The sequence below is a fragment of the Colossoma macropomum genome, unplaced genomic scaffold (assembly GCF_904425465.1).
Source record: "Colossoma macropomum unplaced genomic scaffold, Colossoma_macropomum, whole genome shotgun sequence".
Taxonomy (NCBI): Eukaryota; Metazoa; Chordata; class Actinopteri; order Characiformes; family Serrasalmidae; genus Colossoma; species Colossoma macropomum.
The window spans coordinates 27,036,600-27,060,054 of record NW_023494803.1 but is presented as its reverse complement, the minus strand read 5'-3'; the positions used below and the strand labels follow the sequence as shown (position 1 = coordinate 27,060,054).

Sequence of the window (23,455 nt, the reverse complement as noted above, 5' to 3'; positions counted from 1 at the left end):
GTGGAGTGGGGAGAGGAGAGCCAGGGAAAGATATAATAGAGGAAATAGCGGGGCCGCACCTTGGGGCTGGCGTGGGGACCATGGTTCTCAGGGTCCTCAGGGTCTGTGGCTCTTTCGCTGGCCAGGATGTGGGCTTTGATGGTGTCCAGCGTGCGCAGCATCCAGCTGTGCTGCCGGCGGATCTGCCTCTGCAGCTCCTGCCACTGGTGCGCTATCATCTGGAGCATGTCCTGGAGGCCTGCACATTCACACACACATTATCATGTCATACTTATATTCATACAGATGCATCCATCCAATTCTACACATGCTTTGAACAGACATTTCCATGTACAGCACTCTATCATAGACATGTGTGTCTCTCCATTTTTGTCTTAGCATATGTTCCTTTCAGGAGGGGTAAAAATACATCAGCGCTTTATGATGCATCAGTCTGAAGGTGGCAGTTCAACTGCTTTGATTTTGAAATATCATATTTGATTAAAAGCAGTTAATGTCAAATAAATAAATAAAAGTATCCAGTCATTTTTATGTGTATTTTAGAACATACTGGTTTTATTGACTATAGTCCACTACTACAGTACTTTCTTGAGTTACATTTGTGTATTTCAGAGGGGAACCCTCAGGGTGTTTAGGCCGTCAGAGGTCTACGAAACAAATGTAATATGCCTGTAATATAACCATCCAGGATTGTAAAATTACTGTTATTTAATGTTGGAAACAAAAGAGTGAAATTCCTGAAATGCCCAGGGAAAATTATTTCATCAGGATTTTTTTCTCCATGGCATCTTGGTAGCTACAGTCAAGAAAGCTCCCTCAGTCTTTAGGACTTTAGGAGCTGAACTGAAGGCCTAAAGTGTCAGGTTCACTACTAACATAACTAGGAACTAACAGTGGAATCAACCAATCATTTTTTGATTTACAGTGGAAGGGACCGATTTTGTAAGGAAAAAAAAACATCACTCTAGGCCTTCTTGAAGCTCTAGATGTGTCACTGACCAAGAGTACGAGCTGTACTCTAACCAGGTTTCAGTTTGTCAGAAATGAAAAAAAAAATAGCTCCTCTAAGCCATTGGTCTTTATTGAAGAAGTCACTATAAAAGTTCTACATACAAAGTGAAATGTATGTTAATATGTATGTTAAAAGCTTCAAATGCGTTTCATTGCAGATGTGTTTTATTCTTGTCTTTAACTGAATTTTGACATTTATGACTCTGTATGAACGTGTAGCATGGTTCGCCACTGGTGTATTCTGTTCGTTTTGTTTCTTAATTTCTCAATTATACCAAATAATACATTGAGTCAAGGCTGAATGCACTGACTAGTTTCCTAAACAATCGTAATCAAACCATCGTAAGTTCAGAGCGTTACACCCCTCGGTTACTGTGTTTCTCTAGCTGTGTATAAACTAAAGTACTAAAACATGCATTTAGCTATCATATGCTATCACATGCTGCAGGAAAATCAGAAGACAATATGAAACTGATACACATTATTTTTATACAACATGGCAAAATTTCCTGTTGCTTATATACAAAGTGAAAGCACACAGCTAGCCTATATTACCCAGTGTGCAGAGCCCCTGCTCAGCAGTGTACAGGTCCAGCCAGTCCCCCACACACATCACCCACCAGTGGCCTTTAACGAGTCTTTAATGTGCTGTGGTTCCTCCATTCATCATGCCTCACATTTAACCACCACCCCTACACACAACCACCCCCCATCCCTATCACAGCAACTACAACCACATCACCACTAATAACACTCCAAACATTAGCCTAATCACTACTATCAGCATCTCCATCATATAAGGAGTGGCGTGATGTGGTATAAAAATGGTAGTTTGATATTTTAATGTCATGTTGAATTTTAATGTCTTTTTATAGGGCAGTAATCAGAAGTAGGAAAACACAGAGGTTTTGATCTCAAGCCACTTGATAGCTGCACCCTAGGTTGGTCATGCACTAAGTGTCATGCAAGTAAGTGTCAGAGGTGCATAATAACAAACTACAATTACTCAATTCCATGTACTGAAAGGACATGCATTTTGAAAAAAACAAATTTTACTCTTTTTTAAAATAAGAGTTTGATGCATGTAAATTTGATTTTGTTATGATTCACTCTCCAGTCCATACTGCCCATATGTATGAACTAAGTTGCAAACACCTATAATGGCCTCACGGTTGTTATGTCATAAACATGTTGGCTTCACTAAGCAGTTCCACTGTGGTTCTATAAGGAATCCATCCTGATATTTTTTTCTCCTACTTAAGTTGTTTTTTGGTAGACTACTTTTACTTCTGCGTGTGTCCGTGCATCTCTGAAGTAACAATATTTTTACCTGAGTATGGTATTAGGCTACTCTAACTACCTCTGCAGAGTGCTGAATTAATCCCCGTGCACAGCAAGCCATTTCTACGCCACAGTCTGCTTTCTGCAAATCCTGCTGGCCGTAATTAAAACTGTGAGGTGAAGAGGGGCGTGGGAGGGGCTGGAGTGTGTCCCTGCACCATGTGCATGACGAGCTTTGTCTGCTGAGCGGGGCGCTACACCGCTGCTTGCACCTGTCGAGTGATCAGATCGGCTGAGTTGCTAGGAAACCAGGTATTAGTGGTCGGGACGGAGAGTCGGGAGGAGATTTACTTATAATTGCGCCGTCCAATATATACACTGAGAGGATGCTCCAAGCCAGAGGAGATTAGATGTATAAGTGTGTGAGTATGTGTGTGTGTGTGGTTGTGTGGATTGGTACGAGGCAGTCGCTGTGCCATGGCGTGATGGGCACAGTAAGAAGAGTCCTGCTCCGGGGGGCCATCTGCATATTTAATGGTGGCCAGCTTAACCAGCAGAGAGGAGAGGACTAGCCGACAGGGAGGTCAGCTTAGTGGATTTGTACATTTACTGAGCGCTCAGCAAGGCGCTTCAGGTGAATAATCACAGAGAGAGAGAGAGAAAGAGAGGGAGGTTGGGGGAAAGAGAGCATGTAAGAGTGAGAGAGAGAAGAGAGGAGCGTACTAATAAATTCTAGTACTATTACTATTTACTTAGCACTACTAAATTGATTTAGTTCTTGTTTAATTATCTTTTAAATTCCTTTTTTTCCTTGTAAATGAAACTGAGGCTTCTTAAATGGGTGAGTTGCACAAACAGAAATTAAGCTTGGATTTAATCAAGGTTTATCTAGTAATCCAATTGCAACAAACTTAAAAAATAATCAGGGTCACATTTAAATGATCATTTTAATCCTAGATTTAGTTTTACAGGAAACCTAGACTAATTTTACTACCACTGCTCCATTACCTGAAACTCAGATTTAAACTTTGTTTAGAGATTGAATTTAAGCTTCCAGCAAATTTTGTGTCTATGAAGTAAATGGCCAAAGACATACTTGCTATACCCAGCAGAACAACTTGGTCTTATTTAACTAGGTCTAGGATGACCAATTTGGCAGATTAACAGGCTACTCTAATAAAATTCAGAGTTAAGCTTTCAGCTTGAGTATTTGTGAAGTATTTATTGTGAAACTGTAACATACAAAGGACAGAATGGTTTAATCAAATCACCAACAGGTTTTGTATATAATTGAAGCAGTCCTCTCAGGCTAAACCCCTGCCCCTGATGCTGAGCCTCTGGGTTTGAATGTCTGAATCCTTCTGTGCCTGTGAGAGCTGTTTTTAATGTAAACCTATGTCTGTTCTCACTCAAAGGGGAAGAATACAGTATTTACATGACTGCTGTTGAGAGTAACTTTGTTGCTCTTTATTTATGCTGGCAAGGAATCCATCATGGTGGATAGCTGAAATTAAATGAAGGTTAAGTTTTTAAACACAGATTAAGGGTTTAATCTCAGATATTTAAATCCATGTTTAACACTCAATTTAAAACAAAATCTAGATTAACAAATCCATGATCAGCTCTAAACTCTGTGTTTAATTTAATCCTTGTTGTTGAAAACCACCCAAAATGTTCTAAAGGTTCACTTTGTTTATTCCAGTGACGCTTTTGCAACACTGTAATTAAATATGGCCATATCAATTAAGCTTATTGAATTGAGAGAGGGAGAGAGGGGAGGAAGAGAGAGCACAAAAGAAGGAGAAGGGAAGAGAAAAAGTAAGAGAACAAAATGAGAAAGAAAGAAAGGAGGAGTAGAGAGAAAGTGAGAGAGGGAGATAGAGAGAAAGAGGAAGACATACAGAGACAAAGTAAGTGAGAGAGAAAGAGAAGGAGAGAGGAAGTGCGTTAGAGTGAAATACAGTGAAAATAGAGTGAATGAGAGAGAGAGAGAGAGAGAGAGAGAAGGAGAATAAGTGAGATAGAGAAAGTGTGTATGAGAGAGAGATAGAGAAAGATAGTGAGAGATGGACTGAGAGAGAGAGAGAGAGAGAGGAGTGAGTGAGAGAAACAGGAGGGTGAGTAGGAGAGAACGAGAGAGGAGAGTAAGTGACAGAGAGAAAGAAGGAGTGCGTGTGCGAGAAAAAGAAGCAAAAGAAAGTGTGTGAGAGAGAAGGAGAGTAAGAGAGAGAAAGGAGTGTGTGTGTTTGAGAGAGAGAGAGAGAGAGAGGAGTGTGAGTAAGAGAGAGAGAAGGAGAGTGAGAAAGAGAAAGAAGGAGTGTGTGAGGGAGATAGAGAGCCAAAGAAAATGAGTGAGAGAGAGAGAGTGAGAGAGACTGAGAGAGAGTGAGAGTGAGAGAGAGAGTACGATAGATGGTCTAAGACCCTGACTCAGTTCCTGCTGTTCTTAATTCCAGCTCTCTTCATATAGAGTGCAGCAGCATCCTGCTTTATCCCACAACTCAATTCAGCCGGCCGAACGCACTGCGCTCTGAATGGATGTGGAAAGGCATGTGCAGTGGTGCTGTGAAGCGGTTACTTGAAGATTTATAAATTCTGAAGGTCAGTATGTTAATATAAACATTAATAATAAATGTGCGGCTTGCCGGCGCACTACCTGATTTGTGGGAGGTGATGAGTTCCAGCAGCTGCCTCCCCTCCTCCAGCACACTGTCTTTCAGAGCGCTGTGACTGTCCACGTTCAGCTTGAAGCTCTGTGCACACACACATACACACACACACACATACACACACACACACACACACACACACACACAGAGAGAAACACACAGCATGACACCTCAATGCAGAGAAATAACCTCACACTCAGTTTATCTCTCACAGATTCTCTCTCGCTCTCCCTCTCTGTGCTCTCTCATGCTTTCACACTTCCCTATGTCAGCACACAATCTGACACACAATCTGACACACACGCATTCACACACAAAATAATGTGAAATTTCTCTTTAACTTTTACTTCTTTTAAAGGGCCCATATCCATATCTTGTATTTTTATTAGTTTTTCTTGTATAAATATAATTTTTTTCCTCTGAGGTCCACTTCAAATATGTATATATCCAATATAATATATCCAGTCTCTATTCCTAACAGTACATTCACATTAGGAGGCGACAAGCCGCTAATGCTGCCTCAAGTTTGTCTCTTGTAAGTGTGATAGAGGCCGCTCTTACTGATGCTTGTGTGCATGTACACTGTCCACTTTCTGACATAAAAAAAGGTTAAAATATCTATCATGTTTGTGTCATCAATTTGTATAGAAATAACACAGAGTTAAAAGTTTACTCATGGTTTGGACAGTTGACCCCAAATGTACACTATATTTCTTTTCCAACCCCAAGACTTTTAACCACCTGTATTTCATTATACTTAAGATTTAGATTCAGAACTACTGTCACATTTAAATAGTTTATAAGTTAACTATCAACTAAAACAACATATCATACACTGCTAATATAGAGGAAATAGGTAAGCTTACATTTTGTGACACATTTTGGTTTCTCCTCATTATATCTCCTAGTTTTGGCATTTTTTCTACTCGTTATTTATTGTCATTTCCATTTTGTACAACATACACTCTTTATTTATTTGTTTAAATGTGGCATGTTAAACTTAGTAACATTACAAAACAGTAGCACATAAATACAGTAATCATAGTGTCAATTACTAAAATAAATTAACACAGCAAAACTGTAAATTGTGAGTTTCTCCCACAGTCCCATTTGGAAGTCAAGTTACCCCACATGGGGTTACAAGGTCTTGTTTGGGAAACGCTGGTAAGTTTCTCTACCTTTTCTTGCATGATACGATTAGAAATATGAACAAAATTACTGTAGAAGAAAAAATTCAGAGAATAAAGGCTGAGGACCTCAGACCCCCGTGTCTATAATTAGTCTGAGGAATTCGTTTGAGCTAATCACTTAAACTGTCACTTCACTCAACTTGTCGCTTGTGGCCCTGCTAAATCACGACTACAAACTGTGCACTTTCATAAGAAATAACTGGCCACGTCATTCTGTCACCTGCTGAAGTGAACGTATAGGTAGACTTAAACAGGTGGTTTTTGTTAATGTGCTTTTAAGTAAATTTATATGTAAATGACCTCTATTCTGATTGGCTGCCCATTCAAAAAGCAGTCCTAGCTAAAGCACACCTTATAACGTCAGGGTGAATGGGCGAGGCTAAACTGCTGTAGGCTGAAAAGGCAAATATATAAATGAGTTGTTTTAACAGTGCTTACATACTACATCAAACTTTTCAATTAAAAAAAAAAGTGAATCCAGTTTTGTGTGATATGGGGCCTTTAACTCAAATATTCCCCCATACGATTGCTTACAGAGTCTCTCTCCACCACCAGCACTGTCTCAATTCATCTGCACTCTTGAAACAAATGCTCATAAGTCACATTATGGGCCTTTGTGTGAACGCTGAAAATGCACATAATCTCCTGACACACTGCCTTCACACAACCTCTAAAGATCCTTCACACACTCGCGGACCTCAAACACACATTATTCATGGAGCGCCGCTCCTCTGTGGATTGGAGCCCACTGTTCTCCCATCTTGCCATATTTGTCTGAGTCAATCCCGCTATCTGTGCCTGTGCTGAATTATTAACAAATGACAGACGTCCCTCTAATTCATCATCCGCCGGCATAAACTAATATTCAAATGACGTTATAAAACTGAAGCCATTTTCTCCCACAGATGTGCCCTCCAGAAAATGACCTCGGGAGCCCACTCTATTCGGCAAGGGAGAAACTGTTTTTCTCTTTCTTCTCTCTCTCTCTCTCTCTGTCTGTCTACAGAGCAATACAATGGGGTACCGTTCTCCCCAGCTCAAAGGATCCGTCAGACGGGCGTCCCGTAACTCTCGGGTGTGTGTGTGCGTGTGCTTCCCCCTGAGCGTCTGCCCATTTACTCTGATGTCTCTATTTCAACTATTATACTCCTTTTTCTCCCCCCCTCCCCATTTTTCCCAAACACTCCAAACAGCCTCGCTCGCCCCCACGCTCCCTGCTCCCTCACTCTCTCTCCGTGGGTGCCGCTGCCGCAGTGCAAAACTTTCATGTTGATTGGTTTTGATAATACCCAGCGCGCTCTCGAGCGGAGGGCTCTCCAGTTGCTAAGTGTAATCAAAGTGTAAAGAGCATTATCCCGGCTCCTGGAGGCGGGGGGGAGGGGGGCATGTGCGTTTGAAGATGTGCTGGAAGGGGTGGTGGGGATGGAGGGGGGGTAACGTGCTCCCATGGGGAGGCCCACAGTGAGGCGCCTAGGGCCATCTTCCCCTTCCATTCTCATCTCCTCACATCTCCCCCGGCCCTGTTTCACACCATTACCGGCCGGTCTGATCTGACTGGCCCCGCCGAGAGAGCCACAAGCGGCCATCTGAACCTCTCTCTCTCTGTGTCTCTCTGTCTCTCTCACTCTCACTGCTGGCCTGCCTGCCTGCGCACCTGCCAGTGAGTCTTTCAGAGTGCCTGTCTTGCTCATTCTGTCTCTCTGACAGTACGCATGTTCCCCTCCATTCTGGATGCAGCTCTGCCAGCCCCCATTCCTGCTCATGCAGTGGTCTGTCCACAGACCCGTCTATTTCGCCCGCTTGCTAACTGCCTGCCAGTCAGTCTAGGTGTTTCTTTCTGTATGTGTGTCTGTGTATTTATGAATTTGTGTTCTCTGTGTCTGACAAATGCCAAACTAAATGAATGTTTTGCTAGACAAACAAGGCAACAAGACAAAATCTCAAAACCAGCCAGCTGTTGTGGTCATTCAAAATAAAAAAGAATCAAAGAAAATGTGATATGTATAAAATGTGTGTATTATCTATAATATGTATAAAATACACTCACTGGTCACTTTATAAGAAACCGCTACCTTGAATGTCCACCTTGCTACATTTTGTCAATATACGATATGTATCACGGTATTTTGTTTTCCTGAGACAGCAGGATCACAGTACTAAGATTATTTTTAAATCACCTTTTCAACTGAATTATACATGCTCCATCAACACATACATTCATTCTTAGCAACTGCTGCAAAGTAGGGCAAGCTTTAAAAAGTGCTGGAAAAAATCTCATTCAACCTAATGAGTAATTTCAAAGCTCCATTTCTGTCAAAATACCAACATTTGGGGGTGGGTTATGAATTTCATATGATATTTATTTTGTATGAAAGTGAAAGATCATCCTGTTAGTCTAGGTCAGATGTAACATTTTAGACCGGAACCTTTGCAATGAAAGAATATGGCTATGGGTGCAGCATGGATAGGCCAATTACATGTGAGGGGATTTAAACTTGGTCTACAGTCACGAATGTTGATGCACAACTTACTGTTAACCATCTTATAGGCCTTCATGAGTGTTCAGGTTCTGACTCTAGGACTGCTCTTGTACATAAATGTTAGGGTAGCGGACCACTATCAACCTCACAATGACAATAACAAGTGAAAGCTCCATTACCCTGCAATGCCTGATACACATTAAAATGCAGTCATGTCAGTGCCACTGCTGTGTTGAGAAAGGCCCACCACCCAAATAATATCTGGTAGCAATGGTCCTGCGGTCAGAAACTGACCAACGGTGAAAGTGATGGCTGACAAATTGTGCCTAATAACAGAGGGCTAACAGTAAGTAAATGGGCGTACAGGGTAGGCCTTTTAAAGAAGAGGACACTAAGGATGTTAAATGACAGCTTTTTAAATTCATAGCATTTGAATATGCCATTCTGAAAAGATTTCATATTGTTATCAAAAACAAACAATAACAGGTGTATGTGATTGAGCATAATACGAGCTGACCCACAAAACAATAACTTAGAGTCATAACAAACACTGCACAACTTCTTTGATCTGAGCTATTTTCATATACAGCTCTGCTTGGATGTCACTATTTTGCATAACAGGAGATACAATATGATATCTGCTGCTTGTTTGTCAACATTCTTTATAGTTCAACATCACTCATTCAAAAACATATTTAAAAATGATAAAATTATGCACAATCAACGTCCACTAAGAGTCGAGAATGTTTTTCCTTCTGCTGTAGTGTTACTATTTTGGAGATGAAAGGTTTTGTTCCGACAGTGACCATATGCTAAACGAGCTGTCCACTACTTTAGGCTGCCAGCCGTAAGCTGGAAGATGAGAAGGTTAAGGACGGCGGCAGCTCTGAGGCAGAGAGAGAGAGAGAGTGTGGGGATACACCGGTGATGGATCAGCACACACGCGCATCTATCACCCATGACAGACAAGAGAGAGTGTGAAGAACGTTTATTTATGGCTCCGGATGCTGGCTGAATTGATATCCTTTACAGACCTAAACGCCTTTAAAATGAGTAAACAAATAAACAAAAGCCACAATAACCAGATATCTGTCACTGATTTATACTTGACTGAATGCCTTTTAAAAATCTGACTCCAAAACATGAATGCTAATATGAGCGTTTGGTATATAGAGCAAGGACACCCCCACTCCATAGTATCCTATATTTACCAGAGGATGAAAAAAGAGGAAAGATGAAATAATATACCAAGAAATGAATATCACACAATTGCGTTATAATCTTATAAAACAATTCTGTATATCAATGGGAGCACTTCTAATTCAAGGATGACTCTAACCAATAATCCCTTGCATATCACCTTTTATGAGATGAGCACATATTGCTATAGACTTCTTCTGTTTATGCTTCATGTGGGGGAGGATCTAAAGTGCATTCGCGATCAATCTTGATGCATGCAAAGTGCCCTTGCTTCTTTTTCAAAAGCCCTTACCCTGAAGACTGAGAGTAAAAGAGAAAATATAATCTGCAGAATGAATCAAATCTCCTGGTTTTGAAAGTGAAGCTGAGCTCTTCACCTTTAAGAGTGGATTGATAAAGAAAAGGTTTGTGTTCAATGTAAGTGTGCAATCATGGCAATATGGCAAAAATATAAAATCAACACAAGATATGGATCATGATGTTTTCTTTTCTTGAGGCAGCAGTACCACATCTTAAAAATACTACTGAAAAAACTATGACTACAAACATTTTTAAATCAACATTTCAACTGACCTCTACATGCTCCGCCCACAAATGCATTCATTCTTATCAACTGCTGCAACATTCAGCAAGCTTTAAAGAACACCGGTAAAAATCTCATTCAACCTAATGAGAAATTTCAGATGTAGTTTTCGTGTAATTGGGCTAACATTAGCATGGTGGTAACAGTTTGGCAACACAGCATTTTAGACTGGGAATTCAATGTTATGCACTGCAATTTCTCGTTAGGTTGAATAGGCTTTTTGCTAATGTCTTGTAAAGGTTTGCTATGAAAGAAGAACAGGTTGTGGATGGAGCATGGATAGGCCAATTATGTCTCTTGGAGTCCTGGCATCGTTGAGATTTGAACTTGCAACCTCCTGACAACTGGGTGAACTCTTAGAGAGGCACTGAACCACATGACAGCCTATCATAAACCACCTTAGATGACCAGCAGATGAAAAATGCTTTGCTCAAATGTTGCACTTTGATGGCACAAGACATAATGGTGATTCTCTAAAATTTCATAGAAAATGAAGACATGAGTTATTTCTGGTAAAAAAAAAAAATAATAATTACTCACAGCAGATAGTTCACTTGTAGATAAACATGAACATTATTATCTCAGCAAATCTGAGCACAATGTGTGAGTTCACTGAGATCCCTACTAATACTTAACAGGAGACATGTGAGATTACAGGGCTTTCTTGCACAGGACAAATATCTCACTTTACACTCAGAAAAGCTTACTGTGACATAATTAATTGTGATAACATTATAATTTCATGATTTTTCGTACTTCTAAACCACACTGCACGTTTGCTGGGATTTGTGCGGATGTGAGGTGCGGTGTAGGGTTTATGGCGCTGGCTGCGGGTGTGGGGGTGTGTTCGCAAGAGCAGGTAAGCGCTCACACACTCCAGCTCCACTGCTCAGATCCGACAGCGGGGCAGCCGGGTTATCGCTGAGTTGACACCAATAGATGTGGCGCAGCAGCCACTGGACCACAAGCCTCCCCCTGCCTAATCCCCAAATCACACAGAGAGAGCAAGAGGGAGACAGAAGGTGTGTGTGTGTTGTATGTGTGTGTGAGAGCATGTGAGAAATTGAGGCAAGAGAATAGTGTGAGGTGAGACGGTGTTGGAGGGCAGGTTGGGTGGTGTTTGGTTTGATGGAATTTCAGTGTGTGTGTGTGTGTGTGTGTGTATGTGAAGCCTATCCAAGTCTAGCTGAGGTGAGCAGTGACAGAGGATTTAAAACATACAGACTAGTGCAGTAAAAATATATGTTCTTAATGCCCAAGTCTGCAGACACCTAGCATGTTTTTTCACTGCACAAAGTAAGGCAACTTTTACCAGCAGAAACCTGAAACTGCGCTTTTTCCGTTGACCAGCTGTTTAGTACCAACAGTTACAGTTTTAGGGGTTTTGGTACCTGCTCAAGATTGGTACCAACAGAACCTAACAGTACTTGAGGGTGTTCTCCTCTGTCTTTGGTAACACTTGCAACTAAAGCTAATGACAATTTAGCCAAAAGGGTAAAGTATTCCTACAATAATGGTACAAGAATTGTATGTTGTGTCAATTGCTTATTTTAGAATACTTTGTAAAGAGTCTGTTAAGGTGACATAAACTACGTCAAAAGCTAAAGCTAACAATAATAGCAATTGTGCTAGCCTCTACAGAAAAAGTGCTTTTGCTTATATTTTCACACTAAACAGAGAAAAATCTAAGCTTTGTTTGATTCCACACATACATCTATGTAAATGCCATATATATAATATATAATATATAAACAATAAGGTACACTAACTAGCAAGGATGGCTGCTAATGAGCTAAATTAGATGCATTAGACTGGCAAAAATGACCAAAAAGACTGTTAAATAGATATTCACAGTTCCAGTTATCTCTTAAGAAGGTGAACAATGAATTTGAACTAGAATCAACGTTCCACCATTTTTTAAATAAATAAGCACATTTTCATTGTTGCTTTGCAATAACATAACACATTAACCCCTTAAAGGACTGCAGGTCCAGACTTCTTTTACACACTCCTAGAACTTAACCACAGAAATGGCCAGAGCCCGTCGACAGGACGAAAATTTTATAACACACTCTTTTAACCTAAGAATAGCTCAGCTAGTTTGCATTGAAGTCCCTGTAGTTATTGAATAATAAGCCTTAGTATGTGACAAGCCTGGAATTTTTAAGGGGTTAAAAACAACTTGGCCAGTTTGCATAGTACTTCATGTTTTTATTTGTTATTAACTTTTATTGCTTAATTTTATTGTTCAATTGTAAAGCACTTTGAGCTACTTTATGTATGAAAAGTGGTCAATAAATAAAATGTATTATTATTATTATTATTATTATTATTGTGTAATTACTGAGTAATAAGCCCTGAAGGTTATGGAGATATATAGAAGACTGTTAGTTGTTGCCATTTTTCTTTGCCTACCTTGGCAATAATGCTACACTGCACACATTTTGTCCCTTTGTTGTGTTGTGCAGTCATCAGCATTCATACTCAACAACATGGTCTTTAACGTGGTGTTATGCTTGAGTAGAAAGAGTCTAAATATGTGCTATTAACAAGCACAGAATTTACGCTTCATGCCAAGGATGCCTGTTTGACAAACTTGAAGCTGAGTATTAAAAGTGTATCGAGAGTTTTAGCAAATAGCTGTTTCATAATAACAAAACCTCTGAATGTATTTTTTCATACTTAAAAGTAACAGTGAAAAACTAGCATTACTTAAAAAATTTCAAAACTTGGAAACTGGACTTTTGGACTTTTGATGGGCATTGTATATATCCACATATACAATGTATATGCAATTCATATTACTGTGGCAACATCCAAGTGGAGTTATATGGTAAAAAAGTGTTCTTTAGAAATTACATCTTTATTCATTTCATGTCATTAACATAGAAGCTTTTTGCGTCTTTTCTGAGTGTGAATATGTTTCTATGAACACTACATGTATGTGTATGAAGGTGTGTATATATGTATATATCTATTTTGTGTGTGTGTGTGTGTGTGTGTTCTTTGTAACTGTGAGCCCTTTTTCCTGCTCATTTGCCAACACAGGCTGCCGCGTCCCTTGTTAATGTGATTCAGGGACCTGGATCCGCCATCAAGCTCAATCAATAGCCGTTTCATTTCACACCATCCCTCACTGCCTTATAAAGACAGCCCTCCCTCTCTCTCTCTCTCCCTCTCTCTCTCCTGCTCGCTCTCTCGCTCTCTCTCTCTCTGTCCCACTGCAGTCCACCTCCTTGTTATACTTCTCCCATGGGTACCGGAAAGAGCCATGCTACACACACACATTCTATATGCCAGCTGGACTCCGAGTCCAAACATTAAATCTGTAAGCACAGTGGAAAAAAACGGTGCGCATCTCTACATCAATACGAAGGAGTGCAGCCCTCCACAATAAAACCCAATGTGATTTTTCTCTTAGATGAAAGTTTGGCTGAATCACAAAAATATGACAGACCCCTACAGATGGATACACACACACACCCCCTCTCAAACACACACACACACACACACACTCATATACAGGCACAGTCTCACAGACATGGGGTGAGGTTCATTTCAGTATGATTAAAATGGCTGAAATGATGAAATGAGGGTTTCATGTTGCAAAATGCATTTATATTTCTACATGCTACTAGATTACTACCAACATTTCCATTTTTCAGTATCACTTTGGATTTCTAGTAGGGCCTGAACAATATGAGCATATTAATGAATGGCACTTAAATAATGTACATTTGTCCTGTTTGGTTGTTCAAAATTGCAGCACTTTCCTGAATGTGATTTTCTTATATTACAAATAAAGGCAGGGCCAATAACGATAGGGGCTCTCCGTCATTATTGTGATGAATTACATCACATTTCATCACACTATGCTTTTCTAAGTGTTATCATGGGTATCATCTGCTTAGTTGTTTTTAATACAGTGCAGCATGTGAAATGTTAAATTAAAATAGTTGTATTAAAAACTTTTTGAAGTATTTTTAAATGTGGCACTATTTGTTCTTTTTTTGCTTGCAAACCTAGCAAACATATGCACATTTTGTATCGTGAAAGTGTCGAAGTATCATGATGTTATGTTTTTGCCATAACAGCCAGTCCTACTTAAAAACATTATCAGTTCCTAATAGACAGGATTTAAGCTGATGACAATAAATCCATGGAACCTCAGTACAGGCAGATTTTAGCAGCAAACAACATATTGATCAGGCCCTAATGTATAGGTCCAGAGGTGTAGTAAATAGCTCATCAGTGCTGTGTGGCACAGCGAGTACCACTGTGAGTACCATGAGTACCACATGTTTCCTGCCATGTAGCAATGATGTTTGTGTTCTAAAGCTTTTGGGAAAGTAGCTCTGGTTCATCAGAAAGAAGTGACAGCAAAGATAAGAAAAAACCAAAACCCCAATCACTTGAAGATGCTCAAGTATGTGTGTGTATGCGAGTTGGTTTGACTCACGAGGTGTGTTTCCAGGTAGAGTCGGAGGCTGTCTGTATCTGCTCTGGGTGGAGTCCAGTTCTCCGTGCTCTCCAGGGCTTCCCTCAGCCAGCAGATAAACTCATCCAGCTTAGAGACGAAACCCTGAAAGAGCCCAGCACACACATTTAGGGAGCACAATCAGAATCGCAAAAACGAAGACTGCTGCACTTTATTTCTGCTTCAGTACAGCACAAAGAAAACTCAGCTCACTTACTAAAGGGAATTCTCTCTTTGTGATCTAGAAAGTGACACCAGTGCTGTCTAAAGAGAAAACCAGCCATGTCAGAGTGATGTAGACCACTGATGCTTTACATCACCCACTCATATCCCCGAAAGAAAGCGCAGAAAAGTATGGTTTACTCTTAAACTTCAATTTCGGATGTAGTTCGGAAATAAAGTTTGAAATCCTCAAAGTTTAGGGGGAGCGGTTTGCTTTAATCTAACGCTCACAACGCTTAGAGGAATGTCATTCAGCACTTGTCCTTGATGTGCTCGAGCAGCTTGAACAAAACTGGTGGATGGTGTATGATGTGTGACTACTGCCATCTGTTGGCCATGTGTAAAAGCTCCTTTTCTTAAAAAGCGTTCAGTAGTTCTCTTCTACCCATGTGCTCTCTGCTCAAGCCTGAGGTTGACAAGAGGAAAAGACAGCGAGAGTAGAGCACAGTCACCCTAATTACAGAGAAATACATGCCCTTATACATCATAATTCTCCGGAGTCATGTTCTAATGCCATAAACCTGAGCAGATCAAATGGCATTTTGTACAATCTCTAATGAACTGCACAAGCACACCCGCAGCTTCTATGCAAGGATACTTCTCCCCTTTCCCTGTGGCAGCTCATTACCTAACATTGGTGAAAATCAAAGATATTGATACAAATGACCTCTCTTCAGAGGCAGGCTAAAAAACCCATAATTTATCGACTGTTTGGCCTCGACTTCTGAGGCGGGCAGGCTTTGAAGTGGGCGAGACTGGCTCTGATTTCAAAGGTAAGTGCTGGAGAGAGAAATAGGGGAAAGAGAGAGAGTGTGTATGTATGCGTGTTCTGTGTGTGAGTGCCATTCTGAAGCATGGTCTTATGCTAGGGAGAATGAATCCTGCATGGTTCCTGTGTCTCTGCGCACTGTATAAATGCACATTGTTTTTAATGGCCTCCTGCATGGGATCAGTTGATGTATCTAGGCTCCTCCCACTAATGCATTCTTTTTTAGCTAGCTACTGTTGCAAGATTGGATAATCAAACAGTTTATTTCATTTTTATTGGATTTTCCTCTACTCTTTACTTTTTTAATCTCACTGAAATTTGGATTTGGTGTTGTTTTGTTACAAATCCATAGTCATGTGACTAAAAGACTGAGTTTAATATGACAAATAAATGTAATAAAAGTTAACCATTTAGCCACATTTATTTGAAAAAGATTCTTCATCTCGAGATTTGTACTCAGAGAACATACAGACCAAAAAAAAAATTTAAATTTCAGATCTAGACATTAATTTCAAATAATAATTAGTATAAATGCATGCATAAGGGGTACATTGTTAAGTTAGATCAGGTAGTTTTTTAGGGATGCACTGATGTGGTAATTGAAGGTTGATGCGATATCCAATATTTTTTACACATGCCAATGTAGAAATTAGAACTACATTACATATGACATTTATTTCTTAATGGTAACAAATGCAGTAAAAAGAAATAAAATGCAAACATGTAAGCACAGTCGCCCAGCACTGCCTAAATGTTCTGCTCTTCTGGAGTACAATAAATACAGCTGATACTGATATAATTCTGATGTCATAAAGCATCCCTAGCTTTTTTGGTGCAGAAATAAGCTAACATTTGGACTATGGCAAATTTGTTGTAGTCATTTCCAACCTGCCGAATTTTGATTATCTATGCCAACACAGTCCATTTTCTTAACATAGCATTTTAAACTGGAAACTCAATGTTATACTGTGACTTTAAACAAAGATTGAATGGGATTTAAAGCTTATCCAGAACAAATTTGTGGGTGGAGCATGAATAGGTCAGTTGAAATACTACAGCCAATACAGGGCTAACAAACACAGCACTGTGCCATAGTACACCAGTCAGTGGAGATCAATAAGCATTGCCAGTGTATTATTCCCGCTGACGGGGACTGTCATGTGCGTGTATGTGTGTGTGTGTCTCATCCTCTGCCCCAATAAACACTCTCAGAGCAGATGAATATGTAGCCTCTGGTCAGGGTATTAACTGAGGGAGTGTATTACAAGGAGAGGAAGAGCAAATGAGATACAACTCATCGCCTCAGAGAGAGAGAGAGAGAGAGAAGAGAGAAGAAAAGAGAGAAGAGGCAGGAAGATAGCAGGATAGATAGACAAGAAGGAGGGAGAGAGAGACAGAGACATGGAGAGGAGCCTGGTCGGAGGCGTCACACATGACTAGGCCCCTGAGACTCCCCCAAGCAGGAGCTTCAGCTGCCAGCTGTCTGTTGCCGTGAGGATGAAGTCATCTCCAGGGGCCGCATGCTAATGTAATCAATCACCTCCCTCTGTGACACGCATCATCTCAGGTGGACGCGGCTGCCTGCCTCAGTCTGGCCCAGGCAGCCTCACACACACACACACACACAGACACACATACTCTCTCACAAAAACACTAGAGGTGGGCAATATAACAATATTGTAATGTTATCAAGATAAATTACATCACAATATATTAATAGTATATCATGGTATCGGCAACTGTATGTATAATAAAAAGACTGATTACAGAGAGTAACAAGAAGTGTACAGTAACTGCATAATACTGCTGTCATTTTGCTGTTTTGCATAATTTGAAAACTTCAGTCACTCCTTGTATCGTATTAAAAATTTATGAGGAAGGAACCAATCAAAATTTTCCACAAAAACTTGTTATACTGACTTCCATTAAAAGTTAAGAATGATTTTTCCTTCTCCTGTAAAATTACCATTTTGGATAAACAAGAGTTTGCTCCGATAGTGATGACATACTTCATAGTAACAAGTAGCTGACTGGATATCAGCCTGTTATGCCATTAACTAATGTTATTAAAGGGCCCAAATCATGGAAAATTCCAGTTTTCCTTTTTTTTTAAAAGAGTTTGATGGAGTATATAAACTGTGTACACTTGAGCAACCCGATTGCAAGTGGATAGCAAGATGTATAGTCATTTACACCTGACATTTCCATGTGTCTCGACTGCATCTCAAGTGGTCTCGACTGACCCCTTGTAATCAGATTGTGATCGGATTTTGTGACAGGAGGAAGGTCATGGTCCACATCTACTGCATCTGTCTCTCACTGCATCAGATAAAAATGTCCAGCAAATTCTTTTTTGTGTACATGTATGAGCTGTTTCAAACATTTACATAGCATAGACCACTAATGCAACTTATAAATAATACAGGAGATACAGAGAAAGAGGTGATGTGGTGTGATGGCACAGTTTATTGGGTGGCTCTTCGTTGCTGTTGGGGATGCAATGGATGTTTTAGCTCTCATATTACAAATGTTATACGGTCATATGCACCCCTGACTATCTCAGAAGGTAGTTTGAGTGATAGGCTCACAACACATCTCTGAGATGCACTGACGCCATTTAGATCAGTATTTAGTGCTGTCCACTTATGATTGGATCACTCAAGACATATGTTAATGCCAGGCGTGAACAGGGCCTAAGCTGCAAAAACAGTTTGTCTTCAATTCATTGTTTCTGTTATGCATTTACATATATCTGCCTGTTCAGCCTACAGCAGTTTAGCCCCACCCATTCACACTGAAGCTTTCAGCTTGGACTGCTTTTTGAATGAGGCTCACTAGAGGCCAGTACCAAAAAAAACACTTTTTAGATCTCTGGGGAAAAATAAAAAGTAAGAAAAATTTAAGATATGGCCTCTGTAGTTAATTGTTGGATTTTTATGTGCATTCCTTCATTAATAAGTTATTTTTTGCAAACACAATAAAAAATCTTTATACTTATAGTTTTAAATGTAGCAAAACAGTATGTTGTGTGAAAAAAGTATCTTCATTTTGTTGATTTTCATTTTTCTTCATCAGTTGAATAAACCCTCTTTAAAACTTTAGACTGTTTTTCCCTTCTCTTGTGAAGCTGCCATTGTGGAGATACTTGTTTTTCTTTGGACAGTGACGATATACAGTATATACTGTATACAATATATTGTGATGTTATATCTTTGCCCCATCCAGTCCCATAACTGTCACACAAATGCTAACACACACATGCAGGCACAAAAAGCGCAGTCTCAGATAGTGAGGATCTATCAAGAGAGATGTGTTTTGGTAGAGGAGCTTTTTGGGAAGAGCACACGTCTCAGCCCTTTCTGGCAAATGGCAGTTGAAATGGGAGAGCAGACTGAATAGCAGATTAATTGGGAGAGCAACTCCTGTTTTAAAACTGATGCATTTATGTAGTGTAAAGTTAGTTAAGGTAATATTTCAGTATGTCTTTCAATATTTTTAATTGCAACACTAATTTAAGACTTAAATCTAAATTTTATTCTTAACCATGATAGAATCAATAATATCTGCACTTATTTGTTGAGCCACCAGGTGGCAGTAACATACCACTTTCTGTTTGGCAACAGGTGTAACAGCAAAAGTGCAATTAGTTGGGCACCATTTTGCCAGTATATCAGTTTTTTGACATGTAGGCCTACCATGTTTTTATGTGTTTTGTGTTAACAACAGTTTGCTACAGTTTTGGTGTATTTTAGCTCACACATAGGATGAAAAAATAAACAAGCTATGTCTAATGTGGCCTATCTGCAGTCTAATGGTCCATAATTTAAATTTCAATTATTTATCATGGCTTTTTATTCCTACATCCTTAAAAGTGGAGTTTAAAGTGTTCTTTAGTAAAGGTAATGGTCATGTGCAGAATTGTGAAAGAGGCATCTGAATGCATAAATGCTTCCTTATCCTTTTTTTTTTTAAAGTGCATGCTCTTAGTCTAATAGAATGCATTTGAGGTTCCCTTTGGCTTTCATTAATTGTTTCTGTGGATTTTTTGGTCTTAAAATGCAAGTAGCAATTGCATTATTGTATTTATTTATTTCTCCTATTTAAACATTTTAGCATACATTGTGTGTTTGATAAAACTGTTTTCTAGCATTAACACAATTAATGTTAGTGTGAGAATTTAAGAAGTTACTAGACTAGAAACATCAATGAAATAACACAACATTGTAAATATCAATAAACAGACCACAGTCTTGGGCTTTTGTACCATTCTGCATATTGTTCTCCAGCTAATTCTTAAAACTATTAGAACTACTGTAGGACCCCTCAGCATCTGTCAGCAGAACTGTTAAATGAAAGCCAGCTAGCTAAATGAGCTGATGAATTATTGTTTATATGAGATTACCGAAAGGCCCTGGTCCATTAAACATTTTATTGTATATACTTAACTGTTTGTTTAACCATCTGGTGCCATGAGAGGTGTCTACTGGTCCTTTATGTGAATAGGAACATGGGTAGGGCTGAAACATTTGAAGAAAACACATTGTAATTGTTTAAATTGTGATTGCCTTCTTTAAATTAAGCTAAAGGCCCGTTTTTTTGCCAAAGAAGACCAGTATATCCACTTTTTCTGGCTTGAAGCTAGAACACTGAAAATAGTATGCCAGGCTGCCAGTTAGTTGTGGTTGTGTTGCCATGTACACAGCACATGGGTGTTTGGTTGCTTCAAATTAGTCTGACTCATCTACAGGCAATTCACAAGCTCTGTGTTATTGGGTTACATTTCCCCACTTAAAATCTGTCAACATTGTTAATAATGTGAGCTATAATTAAAAATCGCAGCTCTTGTGATTTGAAAATTACACCCTTTCAAATTGTGATTTGAAAACAATTAATCCTTCAGTCCTAAATATGTGTATGCCGAGTTTGACTTTATGTATTCTATAGCAAACAGTCTTATCATGGAAAGAAGGACGAGGCCTCTTTCAGAGATATATAAGACCTGTTTGTTGCAGGATTTCTGGCCAATAAGACATTAACTATTGCAACAAAGGCTACAAATCCATCCCATTCTCTGAGAAGCACAGCCCAAACAGGCTCTCACCTCTATTTTTCCCCAGATGTTCTGGTAGTTGTCCTGGTGCTGGATGTCTTCTAGTAGCTGCTGGATCAGAGGTGTACACTCGAGCACCATCCGAGAGGCTTTGGGCTGCAAACCGTACCTCTCAGCTCTCCGGGACTCAGGCCTGCTCCAGCCACCTTCATCCTCTGACAGCAGATCACTGAGGGGCCCAGACTCAATGCTTTCATCTAAAGAGGGGGCCACGTCGCTGGAGGAGGATGAGAAACATCCCCCTGGGAAATGCTTCTTGTAGGACCTGGGACGGAGGAGATGGGGGCCGCTGTCCCATTCTGGGTTGGCTTCAGTCAGCTCCCAGTCGTCCACATCCTGGATGGGCTGTTGCAGGGCTCTCGGGGGTAAGGCCTGCGCCAGGCTCTCCAGCTTCAGTGCCAGCATTTCAGTCTTCCTCAGCTGGGCAGGAAGGGCCAGAAACTCCTCAGAACCATACCAGCATTCATTTTTAGGGCTACAACTGGTTGTTTGGGGGACGTGGGGCATGATCCACAGAGAACCTGTAGTAGGTGCATGATCATCTGGGCTGGAGGAGCTCTCACGTGGGTCATGGTCTGAGGTGTCCTCACCTGATGAAGATGGAAGGCTGGAGGAGTCACTGTTTGGCTCGGTTTTTGAGGGCTTGCTCTTTGAGCTTGAGTGCAGGTTAGTACCCTCAGTGCCATACTCCTGCCCAGCCTCAGACGAGCTTCTCTGAAGGGGGATTTGAGCTCTTCCTATGGCTGTATGCTTCTGGAAAGTTGTCTGGTGACTCACTTGCCGGTTCTTGCCATTCATAACGTGAAGGTTCTCATCAGACTGACTCCCACTGCTGGGGTACACTGTCTCTAGCTCCAGCCAGAACTTGGAACGATCAGGCAGTTCTAAGAGAGAGGGTGTGCTTCTGCTAATATCAGCCTGGTACTGCAGAGAAGACGGCCTGTTGAGTCTAGCCTCCATGTACATGGGCTTCTTGGGCATGGAGGGCTGTGTTGGAGACACGTCGCTGCTGTGGGAGCCTTGAAGTGGACGCTTGGACAGGCCAAGGCCATTTTCTACCTGAAAGGTGCCACCCTGCATGGCTGTGTCTGTGGAGGGTTCCTGGTCTATGGGCCCACTCTGGGTACTCTGGGTGGATTCTGGTGGTTCCTCCACAGGTGAAGATGATTCTTGGCTCTGTCTGGAGGCAGCAATGGTCAGGAGATCTACGCTCTGGAGCAGCTCAGGGAAATCCCGCTCTAGCTCAGGATAAAGGGAGCGCGGGTCTTGGCCTGGGCCCCGGCCCTCTGTGTCTTCCTCGTTGGGGCTGTAGTCGCTGAGTTCATAGGCAGTGATGCCACAGTCCAGGGAGAAATAGTCCTGGCTGCACTTAATGGTCAGCTGACCTGAGTCGTCTACCTCTGTCAAAGCATCCAGTCGGGCCTGGAAACAAAAGGTATGACAAAAGCACAATACTACATTCATACTTTTAGTTTAATATAGTGGACTTAATTTGAAAATAATGGAATATTCAGATTACATCTGATGTATGTCCTTAGTAAAGTAAGCAGCACAGCAGCAAAGCAGATCAAATGCATTATAGACAATGCACCAATATAATAATGAACATGTGCCTGTCATGAATCACGGACATTTGAAGCTTTTAAGATATTCAACCAATATATTCTTTACTTTACCTATTGCAGTTTTACAATTTTACAGATTACTGCCTACTTCTGCTATAGAGCGTTATTCTTTTTCACACATTCACACATGCGTGTATGTTGGCTGTAAGCTGTAGGCAATATATTCAAGAGCAAACTGATGAGCTGACAGGAGGCCTTAGTTGGTGCTAATTCTTCCTCATCAGGTTGGTGTGGTTGAATCCTTATGGACCTTGTACACAAAATCAGCTACTCTTTTCCTTTTTTAGCTTAACAGAGGACAGTGATAGATTGATGTGTAAGATTATCCACCATCCAAAAAGTATAACTTTTCAGAGGAAAAGAGCAATAGTTTTGCAAAAGCGGAAAAAGAAGACAAAACATAATTATTGGACCCACCTGATTTTGAAAAGTAGAAAAAAGATAATAGATAGAACATGATAAAAGAAAAAATAAAAAGAAGAAGAAATTTTTTTTCTTGATGTGCAAGTTTCCAATAAAAGTACAGTTGTATGCAAAAGTTTGAACACCCCCAGTCAAATTAGGTTCTGTTGATTTTCTAAGGGAAAACAAGTTCACATATCCTCAACAGGGAACAAACTTACATATTTCAGTGCATAACTTCTACTTATTTGCTAATTTTAACATAAAAAACACATGAAATATAAAATGTGCCACAGGCCATATTTTATGTTTTATTTATTTTCAATATGCTAAATTTAGCAAATGAACAGTAACTGCACCTAAAATGTGCTGAATTGGTATCCTCTGTTTATCTACTAATTTGCTTTCACTTAGATGGTTAACAAAACATGCAATT

General features: G+C 40.2%; 1 protein-coding gene across 1 annotated transcript in view; it reads right to left on the bottom strand.

Annotated features, from left to right (window-relative positions):
* akap6 (A kinase (PRKA) anchor protein 6) overlaps positions 1-23,455 on the bottom strand; it is a 126,903-nt gene that overhangs the window by 75,261 nt on the left and 28,187 nt on the right. Inside the window, exons 4-7 of the mRNA XM_036593532.1 lie at positions 20,984-22,414; positions 14,874-14,996; positions 4,949-5,045; positions 60-238 (exon numbers count right to left, since the gene is read on the bottom strand). Of these exons, the coding sequence (XP_036449425.1) occupies positions 60-238; positions 4,949-5,045; positions 14,874-14,996; positions 20,984-22,414 (1,830 nt within the window). The remainder of the gene's footprint in view (positions 1-59; positions 239-4,948; positions 5,046-14,873; positions 14,997-20,983; positions 22,415-23,455) is intronic.